The sequence below is a fragment of the Chionomys nivalis genome, chromosome 24 (assembly GCF_950005125.1).
Source record: "Chionomys nivalis chromosome 24, mChiNiv1.1, whole genome shotgun sequence".
Lineage (NCBI taxonomy): Eukaryota > Metazoa > Chordata > Mammalia > Rodentia > Cricetidae > Chionomys > Chionomys nivalis.
Window position 1 is genome coordinate 42,830,376 of NC_080109.1, and position 20,782 is coordinate 42,851,157.

Consider the following 20,782-nt stretch of genomic DNA (forward strand, 5'->3'; position numbering starts at 1 on the left):
CTGGGCTCCGGAAAAGAGATTATTTTATGGCCACACTGTGTGAGACTCAAGGGAAGACAGCTCATGTTAGGGTTCCTCATACTGCTGCAGTGAGCAAGGCCAAATAAAATGGCATTGACGAGACATCCCAGCAGGTAAATAAAGAACAATTAGACTTTAGGGGCTAAATTTTGTGTTATAACCTTTTTTGTAGTCTCAGAGAAAGCAAGTTCTTAGTTCATCAGATGTATAGTTGCTTGGGACATTTAGGTTTATTTTTGGGGGGGAAGTGAACTAAAACTAAGTTGATAATTTACAACTGTCGAGTACCAGAGAGTCTCTGGAATGTTTGGAGCATAGCAGATTCTTTTTTCACGATGTCCTGAAGCACGCTAAGGTCAAAGTCTCGCTAACTCCTGTATCTTCTTTCTTAGCAGTGATTCCGGACATTGTACACCGTCAAGCAGTCAGCACAGAGGCAAGGGTGCCGGTTCACGTGGACTTTCCAAGACAGCACACACAGAGCGCTTGCACGGTTCGAGGATGCAGTGACATGAACTCGTACACACAAAAATAGCAGGGAGAGCAGTTTTTTTTTTTTTTTTAAGGAGAACTCTGTGGACTGTGAAGTCAGACTTCGGCCCTTCTTTGTCAATGGACAAAACCCAGATGGCTCCAGCCTGAGTATCACACCTCTTTCTAAACTACTGCACAGGAGGGACCAGAGACACAGCCATCAGGGCATCACAAGAGCACACAGAAAACTGTTAGAAGTAGTGACAACCAGAAACTACAATGACTCTGAAAAATGTGCACTCGGTATAAGGTCTGTTAGGTGTGCATCTCAGAAAGTGACGGTCGCGTTAGAAGCAGGGGACCCTGTCTAAGTGTCCTCATGAGAGTTTGCCCCAAACTGACTTTACCCGACTGAATAAGAATCATAATCATACAAACAAGTCTAAGTCTTAAAGTTTAAAATTCCCCCTGAAAGTTACTGAGCTCTAACTAAAGGTATTAGGTTTCATGTGGTAGTCAATATAACTGTTGTTGTATGCTGTGGGATTCTACACATGATCTGTACGGTGTCTGTGAGGGGAGGATTCCCAGTCCATCTACCTCCAGCTTTCTCTGGATATAGGAATCCAAGCTACCATATCCTGGCCGGCACTTACGCACAGTGGTCTCTTCCTAGGTCCTACGCCCAAGTTATGGTGTGAGCATGCTCAGTGGGTTTGCTGATGGTCAGCAATTTAGCGTGTTGAGGATGGACAGAGGGACTAAAGCTTAATTTGGGGAAGTCTGTTCTTTCTTGGAGAAAAACAATAGTCTGAATAATTTCTAGGAACAAAACCTTTTAAAAGGCAAGATCAAAACAGAAGAACTTTTAATTTAATTTAGTTACAATAGGTAAAGATATCACACCCACCAGAAAAAAATAAATAAAGAAAAGGAAATCCATCTCCAAATTTGGGAACTGTAAGATGAACCACAAGGGCACCATTCTACTTTGCATGACCAAGGTCTCACAATGTAGGGTTGAGACCTGTTGTCATAACTACTGGAATATTTACTTTCAAAGATAACTGCTTCAAGGAATTCTATAAATGTGTTTTAAGGGGCAGAGATATGTGGGTCTCTTTTAGATTTGATTTTGCCTTACACTCAGTGCAAAATATTTGTACAAAAATATAAAAGGCATGGCTTGATGTTTAACGTCTGTGTTTTATTTTGTTTTGTTGGCACCAGAAAAAGCTCATGTTATGTTATGTCACTGTCCATACTGTAAACAAGACGGCATTAATATGTTTTCTTATGATTTTTGTTCCAATGAATCTAGATTTTAAAAAATACATTCACAAACTACCTTATGTTTAAACACAATGATTCCCTTTTATTTCTTAACTGTACCCAAAGCCCCACAATAAAAAATCATTTAAAGCTGTGTGTTTTGGATGTATCACGTAGAAATAAGAACGAAACAAAACAAAACATAAAAACGAAGATCAGTTTGCAACATAATTTAAGAAGCCTCTGGTTCAAACTGTCACAGCAGCAATATAAAGAGCTGGTGGCAATCACGTCTGGAGACAAGACCCAAATCCACATTATTTAATGTTCATATCAGTATCCAATTTTCGCAGTTGCTAAATTTAACCCAGAGCTCTTGCTGAATTTGTCCCCTAGAATTTGTAAAGACAGTGTTGTTCAGCAGCATAACCCCAGCAGTAAAAATGAGAACGTGAGGGTTTCATTGCTTCCGAGAGCTAAAGGGACCATGATGGGTTAATCCTGGGGGTGCCTGGAGACCACCCTCATTGCACACCAGTGTGTTACCTGCTTCAGATAACTGCACATGATCTCACCCTCGGGGAGTACAGAATAAGCTATAGGTCGGAACTCAGAATATTTCCCCTTCTCATCCCCTTTGGCCAAACCACCAGATTAAAAAGGTACCGTTCTCCTAGCATATGCTTCGTTCTCATTAATAGTCCATTAGCTGCTCATTTGTTTAGGCAAAATCAGTAGGATCACGATCTTTGTTTTTCTTTTCTGATCCATTTACCGTAATTGCATTCTTTAAAAGCAAACCTCATTAGGTTTTGGTCATTGGAGATTCTTTTTTCTCCCTCCAATAATTTGGTCAACTACTGTTTTGAAAATATTCAATACAGCTGAGATTGCCCAGTTGAGCTCTCTATATGTCTCCTGGAGATAACACTGCTGTGATGAACAGAGAAACGAAACCAAACAAAACGAGGTAGGTTAAAACAGGAAGCACAGCACAGATACCATTTTGCAACACCTGGATACCATAGGCGGCCATGCTCATAGCTTTGGGAAGAATCCCAGCCAGTCACATAAAGGGTCAAATCATTCGAGTAAGGGTTTAGAAGGACACAAGTCAACCTGAACTAAACACATACACACCTCTGCACAGATGTTGTTAACAGTATGTTGGGAAGTTTAGAGGAACATAACGTGATTAGGGTCTCAGAATTTTGGCCAAAGCCTTGCCTTCAGGTCCCCTAAAGTCTGAGCTGTTGGTGCCTGCAGTGTCTGGGGCAGGCTGGAGAGTCTAGTCCCTTGACCCAGTGCGAGCACAGGCAGCTCAGAAACTTTTATTAGTAATTCTTCATGTCACAGTTTTTATCTTGAGAAAGTGGCACCCTTGGGAAGGAGCTGGGTTTCCAGAGCATGGCTGTCATGTTAACTCCAGCTCCAGGAAAGATCTCCATCAGTCTCAGTCCTAACAAAGCCCAAACGAAGGAACCTCTTAGCAGGGACGCTTTGTGCCTTGAAGAAAGAACGCATGTGTATTTACATAGACATATTAGCTCATTTTTCAGAAGCTCCTTCGGGGTGACCCACCTGTCATCCCATGTTTCGCCCTGATCTCTTGCATAATAATCAAGGGACAATGGCACCCCAGAATCCCTCCACAGTCACGAGACCATTCAACTCAGTGGCATCTCTGTCCCATTCAACACCCTCCATCCAGAAAGGGCCATATCAAAATACGGCCTGCCAGACTCACAACATAGCAGTTGGTTTTATTAGATTAAGGCTAGTAGTTTAGCCATTTAAAATCTATTTCCCCAGAGAGGAGAAAACCAGCTATTTTGCTTCTCCTTCAAAAATTCATTAGCCAGTAGCAATTAAAAAAAAATCATCAACAACAAAACATCCTCTTGGGTTGGTGAAGACAAGAGAATTCTTAAATTACCCGACAATGCGGTTATGGCCTTCAGTACAGGGAGACAAGGTACATTTATTGTGCTGTCTCTCACTACCAGGAATTGGAGATTTTACAACATACCATATACTTAAAGCTAGCAGGCAGACAGAATTTAAAAAAAAAAAAGTAGTCTAATTTCCCAGTATGCATTCTTTCCCCATTCTTACAAAATAAGGGGGTAAAGAAAAGTTTAAAAAAATCCCAGACCAAAAGAACTGAAAAGGCAGCACAAACACAGCTTAATCATAAAAGCACACAATGTTTGTTTCTATCCCTAACTCCGAAGGGCACAAGGTCCAACTGTGTCCACAGACAATGCAGCATCCTCGGAATCTCCCAGACATTCCTGCCACCTCTTTCTCTCCTTCTCAACCAGGCTGCAACACTGAAAGAGGGACTCTATTGGGAGGGATGGAGGGAGAGGAAACGGGAAAGCGGGGTGTTCAACCAGGCCTTCTGAGTCTGCCTCTAGACTGGCAAACGTCCACATGCGTTATGTTCTCTTACATTAGAGAGAACGCCATGAAGACAAGTGCCAAGTGCTCTTCCGTTACCAGTTCATCATGGAATTTCTGTTGAGGGTCATGAAAAACACTTGGCTACTTCCTCCAGATCGCACGGATGCAAAAAATACCTGTTTGGAATTAAAAACAAGTTAGTGCATCTTCATGGGTTTTTTTCCCCCTTCTCTTCTTCAACTGTATAGCAATTTTCTTCCACATGTCCTACCCTTGCAACACATTCAGTTAAGTTTCCCTGGCCAGTGTTTATAGTGACATTTCAGACAGTGCATTGCGTGGAAATCCTCCTGCCCTTATGTTTTCTCAGATTATTATTTATTGCTGGACTTCTGGCCTGGGACAATGACGATTTCTAGAAAGGTCCAGGGACACTCTTTCTCTCCCTCGTGAGTGACATGGAGGCAGATGAAAGAGAACCCCTTAATTCCCAAACTTATGGGCAGCATTTTGGGGCCTACTGACAGTTGTACAACTTTGATGTTCAATTTTTAAACTTAAAGATATTAGAGTGGTTATGGTTATCTAGGCTAAGGTGTTGAATGCCTGCCCAGTCTGGTGCTTCAGGGTTGGCACTTGGCCTCTATGCTGATGCTAGCAGATCCTAAGCCAAAGGAGATAATGGCATTAATAAGTGGAACTACAGTCCATTAGGTCTGAGTCAGTTCAATCGTTTTATGAAAGACTTGAAAAACGTGAGCAGAATTCAGATTACTACTTGCTTGAACTGAATGTCAGTGAACCACTGCCCCTGGAAAATAATATTTGGGGCTGTGCAATAGCCCTTCAATCAGTCAGTGTCTGTGGTCTGAGGAATGAGTATTTGTCCCTAGTGCTACTTTGTCCTCATGGTTCCTTAAGAAGCTTGAGGAATTGCTTGACATTTAGCTGATGCTACAGAGGAAGGTAAGGCTACTCTAGGGGTCAGAGACTCGAAATAGGTGACAGTGAGGGTTTGTTGAAAGGAAGGGTCGCTGTTGTCCCATCTGTGCATTAGGGACTAAATTAGAGGCCCTTGCCTGAGAGTATGGGCTGGCCGAGGCCTGCTGGGGTATGTCGTCAAGAATGGCAGGGCAGCTGTCCATACCCAGACATTTCATCTCTTGGGTTCTAGGCCTGTAGAAGTGTTGGAATCGTACTTGCTAAGTCTAGTGTCTGACACAGTCTGGTGAGTCTTCTAGTAACCATCCTTGTCTCCCATAGCTGCTGTCCACTAGATCACACGAGGTCGGAAGCAGCTAGCCAGGGTCACAGAATCCAGACCCATATTACCAGGGTTGGATGAAGACCAGTCTGGCCTCTGGGGAACTGGGGTGAACAAGGAGATGTAAACAGCTCAACCCACCACATTCCTTCCTACAGGTGTTTAAATCTGCTGCCCGGGGACATGGTTGTTAGGCTGACTATAGTCTTAGAGCATGGGCTCACAAATGTAGATTAGCTACTGGGAGGGCAAGGGAGAGCAGGGTCACCTCAGTGGACTCCTGTGGGGTGACCAATCATGCTGGACAGACATGGTCACTTACATTCGAATGTAGCCCCCCTGTGACATGTCAGGAGAAACATGGTTGGAATGAGGCAGGACATGGCAGGAGTTGAATTTGTGGTTTTGTTTCTTGGCAATGAGTGGCAGTTTTTAGAAGTTCATCTACATGTCAGATGTTTTACACTTAAGGGTGAATAGAATGTGAAAGCTAAGTCCCAACAGTGTCTCTATGAAAGGCTTAAAGGTAAAACCATGAGGCTGACCCACTGTGAGATGGTGAATGATGGGCCAGCTGCTCTAAGCACATTGGAGAGTCTGCAATGGTTGTTAATCACCAGAGGCCCACAGGCCACAACAGGTACTAAGAGTTTACAAGGAAAGTTTAGATGTCTTATGTTGGTTTGGATGCATGAGTTATAGATTCTGAATGTTCACATGAATCAAGTCAGGTAACAGAATCTCAAGATACCCTATTGATCCCTTAATACAGTTGTGACTCGGTAGCATCAAGGAAAATAAAGATTTCACAGGTACCTGGAGGTCTCTTAAAATGCAAACACTAAAGCAAAGTTGAAACGGATTTACCTTATCATTTCTTTCACATAGAAACTTTAACCTTTGAGCTCGCTTATGCATAAACACTCCATCCAAATGTCCTGTTTCCACTGACCGGATCTCAATAGCTTTCTCGCCCCAGCCCATTATCTGATTGGAATGAATGTAGGCTGTCAAAAGGAATTTCCAAAACTGCATTAAAAACATTAGATGGGCAACACTCACAGCATCTGTTCACATCTTAAGCACAAACAAAGGACAAAGGACTTGAGGTCAAACAGACAAAGCAAGTCTTACAGTTAGTCACAGATTTTTTTTTTTCTTTTTGGTGTGGACTCAAATGGTTGTTTCACATTTCTTGACTCTCATTTCACTGGGGGGGTGTAACTGCTGAAGGAGATAAGGAATGGTCAACCTACCCACAGAGGTGGGCATTTCTCCCCACTGGAGCACCACATCCTTCGTGATCCGGCCGTAGGTGTTCACATACACCCCCTCATCCTCATAGCAGACCAGCATTTCCATCCCATCCGTTTTGGGCAAGATGACAATGGCGTGAGGAGTGATGTTGCCCTGAATCTGGGAGACGAACAAAGGCCAAGAGTTACCCGACTTAAAATCCAGAAAACCTCTTGACTTTTATCTTTAAGAGTTGCAAATGAAATTTTATGCCATTTTTCACTCTAGAGATTGACATCGACTTTAATGTAATCACCTCTCTGATCAAAAGCACCGGTGTCTACACATACAGCTACTTGATCTGGAATCCATCTTACCGGTTCTGAGAACAGAAACACTGCCTGTGTGGAGTACTGGTGTGCTAATCTGCGGACGACTAGTATACACCACTTCTAGTCTACAGATGAGGGCACCATCAGAAACACCGAGTGTGTGGAGTACTGGTGTGCTAATCTGTGGACCACTGGTATACACCACTTCTAGTCTACACACGAGGGCACCATCGGAAAACTTTGTTGCAGATGAGGGAGCTGCATCTCAGGTTGTGTGACTTGATGAAAGCCGCATGAGTATCTGGCGGTAGACAGAGGCGGGCTCTGAGCACATCTCCCTATTGCCAGGTTCAGACGTACTAGAAAGGGGGTGGATCCTAGTGTGTCTGCTCCACCACACCACAAGCCCTCAGGCTGATGGAAAAACTGGAAATAGCAGAAAAGTGATTCCTCTCCCCCAAGAATTTAGTATCTAGTCATTGTCTTTCTCTAGCATACAATCAAAATCCAAAAACGGGAACCCAACTATTGTATAACATAGGCATTTCACCTTGAAATCCAAAGAAACAAGATGATAATCTCAAAATAATGCAATTTATGTGCTACTTAGCTTGAGGGAGTAATAAAATCTTTAAAAACATCTGTCTAGTGATACCCCAAATTCACAACTTTTAGAGATGATCAAGATTTCAATTGAAATAAAGGCCCAACCCAACCTCTCCACAAGCAAGCTATCATGCAGGTGCAGGAGACAGCCCGGTTCCTGAAACTTACGTGGGACGGTATGTAGATATCATAGGAGTTTCCAGAATCAACATCAATTACATGGAAACCAGTGTGTGAGCCAAAAATGACCTTTAACCTTTGACCTTCTTCTACTGTGAGGTCAACAAGCAGAGGCTTATGCTGAAGATCTGCAAAAGACTTTAAAAATCACCTCATTAGTAACCACGCCATTAAAAGAGGCTGTCTTATTCCTAAGGTTCACTTGGCCACTGTCTTAAGTGAGTGAGTGTTTTCCATTGAAACACTAGGAAAGCCTCTCTTTCAGGCTCAGGTCTACTCATGTCTGACTCCAGGAGAAAAGCTGTATTGTCTGTTTTGTTCCCCTCTTTCCCTTTCTTGTCTCGCACAGTAAGAACTGTTTAAACTGTCCATTTTGATGGTGGCATGTGTGTTAAAAACTTGGCGACTGGATACTGCTTTTCATTGTCCTCTAGAGAGTGTAGAGTGTGCAGTGTTCTCTATGACTCCCTTTCCCAGGTGGTACCCAGGTTCATCTATGGTTGTTACCTTTGAGAACAGTCTGGGGAGTGTCACTGTGTTAGAGCTGTTGGGGATTAGTGTGTGTACACTGGTTATGATTTCCCTGTTGTGACTCCCAGTTTCTCTAAACTTCATGCTGTATTCTGAGAATCATCTCTGGGGGCTAAGAAGGGGGGATGTGGAAGATGCATCGCAACACCACATGCCTTGGCTTGTCACCAAGGATTTAACTGGAAAGCCAAAGAGAAGAGCTCAAGTCAAGTTTGTCAGAGTTCATAGCTGTGAAGAGTTCCAGTCTCTCTACCTGTGCCCTGATTCTGTACTTTTATCCGATATTGAGCTCAAGGGGAAGATCCGAGAAACCTCAGCTGCCATCAACACTGCTCCCTCTCCGTCTGTTACCGCCATTCTCACAGCCCAGGAAATTAACGCCTTTTGCCTTGCTCTAGGGGAAGGTTCCACATTTAGTCTATGCCAGTCTTTCCTACTCAAGTCCTGGCCTCTGTGCTTCCTCTTCTAGGTTGCATTTGATCTCCCAAGGGGAGTGCTTTGTTCTTTCACGGGTTGTGGCCAGGACCCTGAAGGCTGTGACTTCAGAATCAGAAATGGAAGGGAATCTTGAGTGAAAAGCTTTTCTGAAGAGAGATTTTGGCAGCAAAGTAGCACCACATTAGTAAGTATTTCATTGGTATTATGAATATAGTACAATACAAAATTCTTTTGCAGCAAAGTGGGCCTATGGAGGAAAGCCCATTCCTGCTGAAGAATCTGCTATCCTTAGCAAATCACACATGGGCATTTGAACTAAAAGAACAAGACGGGAGTGGAGCGGTTCATTCTCTGAGAGTACTTACAAAATGCCGGGGCATACTTGGTTTTTACATACAATAGGTGGCAAGAAAGAATAACTAAAACCCCAAAAGCCAATTACAGTCACGAAGGTAGGGAGAATGAGGATCAGTGAGAAATGCAGAGAGAGAGAGGGAGATAAATTCACATTGGATATGGCTAAGCTATGGGGTTCTGAACACATCAGTGCGTTTGGAAGTAATGGTTCTTCTGGCACTCACCTTTTATATTCTAGGGTCAATGGGACAAAGCATATTAGCATCTCACTCTCGCTAAACCTCACGAGGACCCACCCAGTCTGTGATGAGTGCAGACCAAGACAAGGCAAGCAAATGCAAGGACAAGCAGCATGGAAATGCAGAAGAATGAGGTCTTCTCCCCAGTGAGTCCTTCAATGTCCCGTTCAGAGACGCCCTCAAGCAATAGGAACGGTCAAAGAATCACGAGTCCTAGTTTATTCGGAAATGTCAGTGATGCTTAGAAGATCTGGGGACCAGGGCTGCCACAGATCTGCGTTTTCAGGCAAACACCAGACAGTTCCTGGCTTTCACGGGCTCCACGGCAGAGATGGTTGTGTAATGTCGTGTTTGGTACTTTTCCTGGTAACTGTTCCAAGCTAAATTACTCTTGAAGTCAACAGTTCCTAGGCCTCCAGTGGGGGAGGACAATTACAGGTCTTAACGGGATGAACTGTATAGTATTTCAAATATTTAAGTCCTTTGAAATCACGAATTCAAGAACTGTTTTTAAAATAAGTTTTTCTCTATGTAATAAAACCAATACTGGCTTACGTGGAAAATAGAATTCTGACAGAAGCTGAATTAAACAAGCAACATTGGTGCTTACCTTAAACGCCATGAACTTGTGATAAGGCTTAGGAGCCCAAGCATATATCTCCACTGCATTCTTTAAGGCAATCACCAAGAACTTGATCCTCTCATATTTAACTGAAATGGAAGAGTAAGAGTTTAGACATAATATCAATCCATCTAAGAATTTTTGCATCAAAAACGAAGACCTGAGTGAAGTCATGCCTGTCACACGCCTTCCACATGTCTTCACACTTGAGGGTGCTGTCCTCGGAACAGGTTGACTTTTTTTTTTTTTACACACAAACTTTACTTCCTGTACCTGGTTGACACAATGTTACAAGTTTTTTGCTTTATAGCAAAGGATATTTCCTCGATGTGGATAATCACCTTGATAAGGACCTAGTCGTCTTCTTATGTTAGATTGCACATCTTGTATACTTACTTTAATGTAGTTATGGCAAGATGCTTGAACAATTAACAAACTCATCAAAACATAAGCTTATCATATTATCTGCTTATTATTTATATTTGAATTCTAATGATTAAATGAAATAATTGTTTTATTACTAATGAAAGGTGAAATAATAGGAGCCCGGGGTAATGCCCGTGGTTTATTTTTAAGGGCTTTATGTACTTTGACAAATCTTTTCATTATTTATGAAAATAGAATGTTATAGATCTTCACTTTTTGTTTTATGACTTCATAATTACAGTCTTTGTGTAATGAAATCTGATCTCTAAAGTATTTGGGCTAATAAATGTCAAGTCTACTTAAAGCAAATTCCAGAGCTTTTTCAGAGCCGTGCTTAGCAGCAGTGCTAAATTTTCCCACAGTTGCACTTGAATTGCCTGCTTTTTCCTGCAAACAAACATGACTTTGCAGTAAAGAAACATACAGTTTTCAAGTATGGACGGGAGGCTTCCTGCTGCCTGGTGGGAATGACGTGGGCTGCGTTCGATACTTTGTCACACAATCAGGTTAGGTCAGAGAAAATTGCAGTTTCAGAATATGACAAGAGAGGACCAAATAATTCTGGTTCCCAAACCAAAGCACCAGAGAAGCCTGACCGTCAACAGATTGCTATGGAATAAGTACTCCCCCATGTGGTCTGGTTTGGGAATAGGATGGAACCCGTTCAACATCCCTTTCTTTCTGTGGCAAAACTGTTTGGCAGCTTTCTGCATAGCTGGCCTGTATAGCTGCTGGGAAGCACACAGACAGCGCGGGGCTGTGGGGCTGTATTTTACAGGCACCGGGTGTTGATGAACCTCATCTGTATTTCCCTTCCTCACATCTTTATCTTTTCTAAAGAAGTGCATATAAATAAATAAGCCCTCTGTATTATAAAGATTACAAAACAAAGATCCTCACCTGGATCTTCTAGTCACTAGTCACTGCTTCCTAGTGTCTAAGAATGTGGAGGAAAGGGACATGGAGACTGTCCTAGATCAGGGCCCTCTCTAGCTGTAAAAGGTAATATACTAAGGCCCCAGAACAGGATACTATGAATAGCATGACTTATTTTCTGAGTTCCTTCCCAGCATTCCCCCCCCCCCCCCCCGCCCTTAGTCCCGTTTCCACTTTCAGTCATCAGTCACGTGACACACGTGGCCGGACAACTCCAGAGGTTACAGTTTCAAACCTGTGCAGTGCTTTCCTGGGTCTGCATGAGGGCACCTTTGGAGCAATGTCTAAGCCCCACTCCACACCTCTGTTCTAATTTCTTCATTTAAAAACAAACCTTAAACACCATGTATATTTCACAAACTTGCAGAAGCTTTCTTCTTCATTTCCATTTCCAACTGATAAGTTTTACAGGCAAATATTCACAAAAGCCACATAGTCAGTCTCAGCTCCAAATATGAACAGTGTCTACTGAATCGACAGCATGAAAAGAATCAGCTTCAAGACTGATCCTCTTCCTTACAGCCCCACCCGCAGCTCTTCCACATACCGGCTTCCCACCTCCTACGCGAACGCACTCATTTAAAGCTCTGATTAAAGCCGTTCGAAGAGTTCGGATCATTTCCCGTCACAGCTAGGTCACGTAGCACACCATGATGGCATCCTTCTTTTTTTGCCCTTCCTCATTTTTCAATTTTTTTGCTTTCTGTGTATCTACGCAGATGTGAACTTTCTGCTAGGAGGTGACTTTCAACACGGCCAAATAGCCATGACGAACTCAAAGCATTCCCTTGTCTCTTGGGGCTGCTCCTCTGGAACGCTACACCATCTTGTTCTGCAAGCCTGTGGCAAAGCAGTCGCGGGTTCTTAGTCCTTGTTCTGGGCACTTTATCTTTTCCCTGAATCTCCAAGTTTTAATTTTTTATTTTAGTGGGACATATCTTCCTGCAGCTTTCCCAGAGATGGTGCCTGGCATGGTATGTTCTGGAGTTACGGAATACCAACGAACATCTTCCTTCTGCTCTTAAAACTGAAGCACAGTTTGATGGTATGATGTTTCATTTCACATGTTAATTTGACTGGGTCATAACATGTTCAAACATGGTTTTGATCTTTTATTTCCTTATATTTTATTCTCTTTTTAAAATGAGTTATTTTATTTTTATTGTTGTTGTGGTGGTGTGTGCATGTGTATATGTGTGTGTTTGTGTGTGTGTGTGCACGCGCCCATATATGCACCAATGCGTGTGGAGGCCAGAATGGTGTCAGATCTCCGGAAGCTGGAATTACAGGTGGTCGTCAGCTTCCAAATGTAGGTGCTAGGAACCCAACTCCATCCTCTGGAAAAGCAGTACGTGTTCATAACCCCTGAGTCTTTTCTCTAGGCCCTCTAGGGAGAGGGTGAAGTCCTTAGTGAATAGTACTGTTCACATAGGCACAGCCATGTCCAAGACCTCAATGTCTTAGACTCATAGGAATAGCAAAGCCTTCCTCAGGTCAGGCTCGGGGAAATTGCAAAGCCTTCCCTGGTCCCTTTGTGCATTCTGATAGCATGTGCAGAGAATGTTTACTGCTTCCTCTCTAGATGGCTATCATCCAAGACTGCTTCCCCACAGAGCCTACAGAGAAGTCTGCTTCCGTATTCACCTGTACACATCAGCTCTGCCTCCTCCCTGGGCTCTATACAGTAATCTGACTCCCTAGACTGAGATTTAGAAGAGACATAGAAGGGAAATCCTCTGGGTTTCCGGGATGCTGGTGCTTCTCCGTCACCGTCACCATGCAGCAGATTGATTGTATGAGTGTCTGCTGTCTTCACCCCCTGTCACCCAGTCAGGTCACCGCTAAAGCTGTGCAGGTCACACTGTTTGCTTTAGTTCTATTTCAAAGGCAAAGTCTTCATCTCATTTTTACATGCTTATATTATTTTTATTTCTGCTAAGGTTTTTTCTTCTTTCATTAACCTCCCCAACTCTACTCCACCTTTAAAATTGCTCCTATTCTTTATTTAGAAACACTTACCCCCAAACTCTGTAAAATACAGTTTCTTTTTCCTTTCCTCCTTTCTGATTTTACTTACTGTTTGTTACTGCTTCCTGCACGTGAGACCCACCTGTCTAGTCTCTGGCTGAGGTGGGCTCATCAACTGTCAGCAGCTACATTAGAGAAGGGAGGGACGAAGATTTTCTTCCAGGACTCTAAAGTTAGTATCTGTGCACTTAGCTTTTCCAAAGACTAAATTTTCAAACTCTTTCTTGGAGTATAAACACACTGCCAGCATTATGGGGAAGGTGTGTGTGTGTGTGTGTGGTGTAGGTGCACATGTGTGCCCTCACAAGGATTTTTAACATCACACTGACTTTACAAACTCTTCCCTTTTGCTGCAGGGCTGAGGACAGTGGCCTGCCTGACGGGGGAAGTGCTGGGGTCTTACGACTCTCAACTCCAATGCTGTTCAGCCACCTTATTTTCAACTCTGTTACACACCTCTAGCCTGTGGTCTTCCCTGGGTCCCTGATCTTTCTGGGTTCTGTGGTGTGGATGGGTAATTTTCATAATCTTCTTCACTGTAGATTGAGAATGCCGCTACCCCAATCTGCTCTGTCTGACCCCAGTCACACAGCTACTTTGGGCCAGTTATATGACCATCTCTTATTTGCTGGTTTCTTTTCCTTTGATCCGATTAACCTTGGGGGCTGATTGCATTTTTTAAATTTTTTATTGTCATTTTAGGGAACTTTGGGAGAAGTACTTATAAATATTCAAACTGAAGTCTGGAGTTTTATTTTTCTAAAGGCATTCTTTGAGTTTCATTAATTTGACTTTTGGGGAAATAATTTCAGTCCACTTTGGGTCCAGCTACATTTTAAACTGGTGATGCACACACCATCAGCTGCAGATAGGAAACACTGAAAACATTGAACCCAACACTTGGGATGCTCATTCTGCCAAACTGAGACTTACCAACTTTGTAATGGATACAGCCTTCCAGGTCCCCGACTGTGATCCAGCCCTGCTTCTTTTCCACTTCTGGGTCATTGTGCAGTATTCTGTTTCTTAGCCATGAAAGATAGTAAACACGCAGCTTATTCTTCTTTCCTGTTGAAAGAGTAGAGTTTGAAATTCAAGCGCTGTGGTAGTCTTTCCTCCTTCTTCCCTCACCTACATTGTTGTCTACATTGTTGCTGCTGCTGTGTCTGTGAGGGCAGAATAGCCAGTGTCCTGCTCTTCCTCATTGTTACCCCTGTCCGGACTTGTAACAGCTTACCCTATTGTTTGAGTCAAAACCCACCAATTGAACTTCTTACCTTCAAACAATTTCTTATTTTAGAAAGCTTCTCTTACTCTCTCTTCCCAAGTCTGCTGAACATGGTAAGTTCTAAGTCTATAAACAGAGTTCCAGAACCTTCTAGAGTTGATCTCACGAAGGCATGCTGACAAATGGGCATTTTAGTCTACTACGTGTGTCTTATCTCCTCCCATTTTCTCTCCCCTCTTTCTACTTCCTCTGTCACATCAAAGACACCTGGTAAAAGTTTTATTTAACTGGTAAGACAAAGGAATTTAACAGAAGAAAGAGGAACAAATTCAGCAAAGCAATTTGAGTTCAAAGGATGATATTGGACAAAGTTATGGTGTTGAGGTCACCAAAAGGAATATTAAATAAAAACACTGAAGAAGAAAACAAAGAAGTGGACTTGGAGTTCAAGAAAACGTTCAAAGTTCCCTTTGGTCAAGAGATTCAGCACATTCTCAGGATGATGAAACAACTCGATGGCATGGAAGATTTATGGAGCAGAATGAATCCACTTCTCTGGGTTATTCGAGCACCAGAGAAAAGACACACATTTTTATGGCTCTTTATTAACGAGAAATTTAGGCTTGTGTGTTTTATTTCTCCCATATTTCCTGTTTCCTTAGAGAGGTTTTATGTCCTACAGATGAAATAGGCACTAGAAGAAGAGCGTTCATTAGAGCATCCCTCCCTGATGTGACAGAGGACAGCGAAGAGGCTGAGGCTGTGGGAAACACAGCTGGCATCTGTTTGTGGAAGCAGAAGCCTGGAGCCCCGGTGCTCACGATAGCTCCAGCGAGCTGACCAGTGCTCTGTCTTCCAGTGCTAATAGAACCTGAAGAGTTCAAGAATCTCCATTCTTATTTTTATTATCTTTTCTCCCTCTGTCTCTATGATAAGAAGTAATAGTTCTACACTGAGGACAAAGACTTGTTATTACCAGAAAAATGGAGCCTGAACGTGAATTTTCTGGTAGCATTTCCACTTTGGATAGATGACAGACAGATGCATGGTTTCAGTTTTGATTTGGGAGTGTAGTAATAATGAAAGCAATTAGCCAGAAACAAAGGCCACATAAAGCTCAGCTCTAATCATAGTAAAAGAACAATTTACTTGGTTAATCTTTATTTGCAATGGCAAGGTTCTAAACACTCAGTAGAGTTGTAAAGAGAAGATTATGTGCCCGGAGACATAAGCCACAAGCACACCTGAAGAGTTAGCTTTCATCTTTAAGGTTGAACCCAGAAGCCCTATGTGGTCTTCCTTGCATAATAAAGATGAGGAATAAAGCTCATATACTAGGCTGTGTGATGGGAAGTGTCGGAGCCATCAATACTGAATGCCTACACCTTATCCCAGAGATTCTGACCCTGGTCTAGGGGGGCAGATTGGGTTTTCACAGCTTCTAGGTGGTCCTAACACACAAGTAGTACCGTTGATTCCATAGCTGATAAAATAAAAAGAGAGGAGGGTAATCAGTTCAAGTCTTTCAACCACCATCAGAAAGAATAAAACACCTTATCAACAATCATAGACTTTAGTTGTACTTTTCACTTGTTAGTAATGAGGCTTACTTGTCTGACAGGGTCTTTCCATTTAAGAAAGCTATTGATGTCGTAAAAATGTACCAGTGAGCATGTGCCCACTATCTTCTCTCTAGAATTGGCTACCCAGTAGTACAACCATCCTCAAATTATCAGTGGGTTATATGAAGACTTTTTGAGAAAAGAGAGGCTTCTGCTTGGTAATTCCCCTCCCAGAACCCTTCATTTTGGCATTCTTCATCTCAGAGGATGACAGGAACTGCAGTGCACACAGCTCAATAAGAGTCTTGCTGAGTCGTAAGGGCGGCAAAAGCCAAGACACACAGTTTCTGTGGTTGGGTTTGCCTCCCTCAGGTTTAACATACAGGCAAGCTTCTGATGGGGCCAGCCCCTCCAGGATTACAAAATGCATGTGTGATCTCCCCAGCTACAGCCTGGCACATCTCATGCGGTTTGCTGGCCAGGGCTTCTTCAGAGACCAGGATGCACCCCTGGGGGTCAGGTCAGCTTAGCAACATACCTGATATCGTCACCAGGACGTTTAGCCCTTCTAGCACGTCCATCTGCTGGAACCGCCTCCGGTTGATCAGATTGTAGACTTTGCCTTGGCCACTTCTGTCCAAGAGCATCAGGCCATTTTCAGTTCCCACCAAAAGGTTTACACCTGTGAATTTAAGATGCCCGCAAAGACTGAGTTTTTAAGGGCCTTAACCAGTTTTACCTGGATCTCTATGAAGTCAAGAAAACTGCTTCATGCCTACGTAAACAAATGATCAAGTAGGTGCTGTGGTAACAGTGTAGAGGTAGAAGTTCCAGCTCTCCAATTACATCATTTTTCCTCTAGTGACAGAATTACAATTTTACTTTTTAAAGCGGAAGCAGCAATACACCACAGATATCCACTGAGTGCTTAGCTCAGAGAATACTTGCCAAGGGGAGCCTTAGACATAGCTGTGTAAGGAAGATTCACTGTGCCGTGACTCTCCATCATCTCTTGGTGCATATCTAAGCTCTGAAAACATTACTATCTACTACGTTAAATGTAGTTATCTTGTTCTCCAAATCTCATCTTCCTACTGCAGAGTCATTATGTCTCTCATGGAACAATTCCTAGGCTTCAATATTTATCCCTGCTCACATGGCAGATACCTCTAGCCTTAGGCAATTATGATGTCCAGACCAAGCCTAACAATGCAGATGGGGTCAGCTGGACCACATCCTGATTTTCCTACGATGTTTTAAGAAATAAGTAATATAGTAATATAGGCCAAGACTTTGATAAAATGTCCCCACACCTATGCTAAGCTTGAACCCAGCTCACATCTTCAGATCTACTCCATGAGAGCTTCATACTGATGTTTCCACTCCGCAGTGTTCCCATCACTGCTGCTCTGTTCGGGTTTTACCCAATTACTGTTGATTCAGTGCCTTGGGTACGTCACTAAAATACGCTGGGCTTGTTTTTCAGCTGTGAAAAGGATTTGGTTCCCTTACAGCCCTAGCAGGATATGGGATGGGATCCCAAGGTAGGATGTGGAGTGGCATGCACAGTGCTAGACACACTGTGGTTGAGTATTCATTCAGTGATGGCTGGTTCTGTGGCTGATATTTGCTCACCACTCCATCTGGAGTACAAGTTACACACACACGCACACACATGCGCACACACACACACATGCACACACGCAGGCATGCGCGTGCACACACACACACACACTTTTGGTCACTCCTGAGGCAGCCCCACATCAGCCTTAACACCTATAATTCTCCTAGTACTTTCTGGAGACAAAAGCCATAGTTTTTTTTTTTTTTAACACTTTAAGGTAACTTGATTAATTATGGTGGAAAAACAAACAAACCACCAACGTACCCCACAGAGCTGCACAAAGTATTTCGGAATTGAAGCGTTTCTTATATTTTCTGATTTCAGGCGTGTCACTGTGAGGGCGAATGTTCGTTGGGTTCACATTTACCACGGAAATCTTCCTCGCTTCATTGAGTTTAGCTTGTTCTTGCCTAAGAAGTTCACTAGTAAAGAGGGCTTTGAGAGAAAGAATTAGAGGAATCAATAGCATCTTCACAGCCAGCCAATGGAAGTATGGAGGGAGGGCTTGGCTTGGGGCCTATTATAGTAAAGGCACAGGAACCAGGAACCCATTTTATACTTATTTTAGTAGGATAAAGCATGTTATTCACAGAAGCAGTATTTTATTTATTAGCAAAACAGGCTTATAGATACTCCTTTGGATGGTGTAGAAAATTAATATTAATCTCCTAGAGTCAAATAAACCATTCCTGTAATTACAAACAAGGAACAGTTCCTGCTTGAGATTCTATAGAAGCTGACTTCAATGATTAGTTACTTGCAGAAGGCAAAGAAGCAAGGCCATCCTCTTAGTTAGCCAGATTTGCAACAGAAGTGCCTGCCTGGAACTCAACACAGCTCAACACACATGTATGGAGTGTTCAGCATCACACTGCTTCGAGCATAGCATTATACCCAGAAACTGTTTTTGAGAAATATGCAGTGTGTTTGGAGATCGCTGCGGGGTGGCTTTTCCTAGCATCCCGGGATACCTCTGGGTTTCTTCCAGAAACAGAAAAAAGAAAGTCAGGTTCTGGGAGAAAGTAATTTGCTTCAGGAGTCCCACCAAGTAATACATTTTAAAGTATCTTTATCCAGAGACTGGGCATCAGCAATAAGTGATGTAAACTGAGTTGGTGAGTCTTGTCTCTGGGTTTTACAGGAAAGGAAACCTATCTGTAAAACTCTAGGGTCAGCTCGCTTACCAGTAGCGGAGGACTCGTCATCTTCCTCATCTTCATCCGTGGGTGATGTCTGGTACACTCTGGGGTCCACGAAGGGGGTGAAGGAGGCTTTGGTGCTGCTTCCCATGCCATACTGATCAAAAAGCAAGAAGGAGAAGTCAGTGCAGCAGGAACAGGTCTAGACACTGAGTACAGACTCCTCTGCTGTCTGTTCCCTCTCTAGGCAAAGCGTGGGCCTCTGTCCAGTTTCTCCCAGTTCTGGTTACTCTCCAGACACTGTGTGTGTGTGTGTGTGTGTGTGTGTGTGTGTAAGCACGCGTGCGCGCACACACGCACACAGGGCTTCATTAGTGACCAGACCATAAGTGTTTCGGAAAGAAAATTACATTTGGATAGCAGGTGGCACCTTAATATCTGTGCTCCTGTCATTGGTCATTAATCTCACAATTTATCTCCACTTGTAAGTCAACTCATCTTGTATTGACCAAATGGTCTTAAGAAAAAAAGCAAAATCTAAGACACGTTGCTACAGCAATGCTCATCCTGGAACATGTTGCCAGAACAACGCTCCATCCCAGGACAGTCAGCCTGGATACAGCAACAGTCACAACAGTCAGCCTAAGAGATTCCCCCTTAGAAGGAGGCCTTTGGACCCTTCCATTCTTATGGACATCAATCAGCTCTAACTTCTTTAAATTCTTTAATCAGAGATAATTTATTCAAGGATTGGTGTTTTATTCCCTTGGTAGCTTAAGAAGATTCTTAGGCCACATGCTTTACTTGGGGACTTCATGCAGCCACTGGGTTTGTATGTAATATACCTTGAGGGCTTACTTTAACTAAGTCTTAAGGGCTTAGTCTGAAGACATGAAGTCAGAACTAGATTAGGGAATAATATATTCAATATTAGCATTTGGTGTCATGATGTAATTGAATTTGTCAAAAGAGTATAACTATTTGCCTATTTTGTTTGCTCTCATCTTTCCTTCTACAGTACCCATTATGTGTGTGTGTGTGTGTGAGTGTGTGTGTGTGGTGTATGTGTGTGTGATGTTGACACATGTACACTTGGGGGGGGGTCAGAGGTCCCTGTCAGGTGACCTTGATTGCTCATCTAGCTCATTTTTTTGAGACAGTCTTTGGCTGAACTCAGAGCTTATCCATGTGGCTTGATTGGCTGGTCAACTGAGCCAGTTTCTGCCTCCCCCCACCTCTGGTGCTGGGTACAGCCACAACCACCACCTTTACATACATTCTGGGGATCAGAACCGGGTCTTCATGCTTGTGAGACAGGCACATTACCAACAGAGCCATCTCCCAAGCTCCCCATGCATTCCTTTATGTCACAAACACACCCGTATTCAACAGCCTAAGAACCCTTTGAGTGTATTTTTATTTTAGGCATAAATACAGATTTTTACTTAAAAATAAATCAACATTCCTAAGCCCTAGTTATCTAAGAACCAACTTACAAATATCCAATTTGATTTCCTAATTCACAAAGATCCAATCTGATTCCCTTCAAGGTTTTCCCTCTGCCCCTTGGAATCAAATTCCTTTCATCCTCCCCAAAGCATAGCCCTTTCCAGAAGCAGTGTTTTGAATATGTTTTCTTTTTTCATCTTTATGAGTCCAAAAAGGAGATGGTAAAACAGGTAAGAACATTTCCTCTTGGAGCTGGGAGAGCAGCAACATTTGGAGCAAAGTCCTATTTTGCAGGAGCCTGTTCTGTGGGGCCCTCCTTGGTACCAATAAGACTTTAGATGAAAATGGCTGGCTGCACTGTCTGAAGTTGCAACAGGATGCTGTGCTTTTGAAGATGCTCATGAGCTTTTGT

General features: G+C 43.0%; 1 protein-coding gene across 6 annotated transcripts in view; it reads right to left on the minus strand.

Moving 5' to 3' along the window:
- Positions 1 to 3,082: 3,082 nt before the first annotated feature.
- Positions 3,083 to 20,782, minus strand: part of Tnik (TRAF2 and NCK interacting kinase) — a 385,833-nt gene continuing 368,133 nt past the window's right edge. For 4 of the 6 annotated variants that reach the window (XM_057756804.1, XM_057756803.1, XM_057756802.1 and 1 more), the window contains 9 exons: positions 18,967 to 19,078; positions 18,047 to 18,217; positions 16,697 to 16,840; positions 14,302 to 14,436; positions 9,967 to 10,067; positions 7,780 to 7,929; positions 6,694 to 6,853; positions 6,305 to 6,444; positions 3,083 to 4,349 (listed from right to left, as the gene is read on the minus strand). In XM_057756804.1, coding sequence (XP_057612787.1) covers positions 4,266 to 4,349; positions 6,305 to 6,444; positions 6,694 to 6,853; positions 7,780 to 7,929; positions 9,967 to 10,067; positions 14,302 to 14,436; positions 16,697 to 16,840; positions 18,047 to 18,217; positions 18,967 to 19,078 — 1,197 coding nt within the window. In that variant the 3' untranslated portion in view covers positions 3,083 to 4,265. Of the gene's footprint in view, positions 6,445 to 6,693; positions 6,854 to 7,779; positions 7,930 to 9,966; positions 10,068 to 14,301; positions 14,437 to 16,696; positions 16,841 to 18,046; positions 18,218 to 18,966; positions 19,079 to 20,782 lie in introns of all 6 variants that reach the window. The other 2 variants (XM_057756801.1, XM_057756798.1) reach the window with 1 other exon arrangement.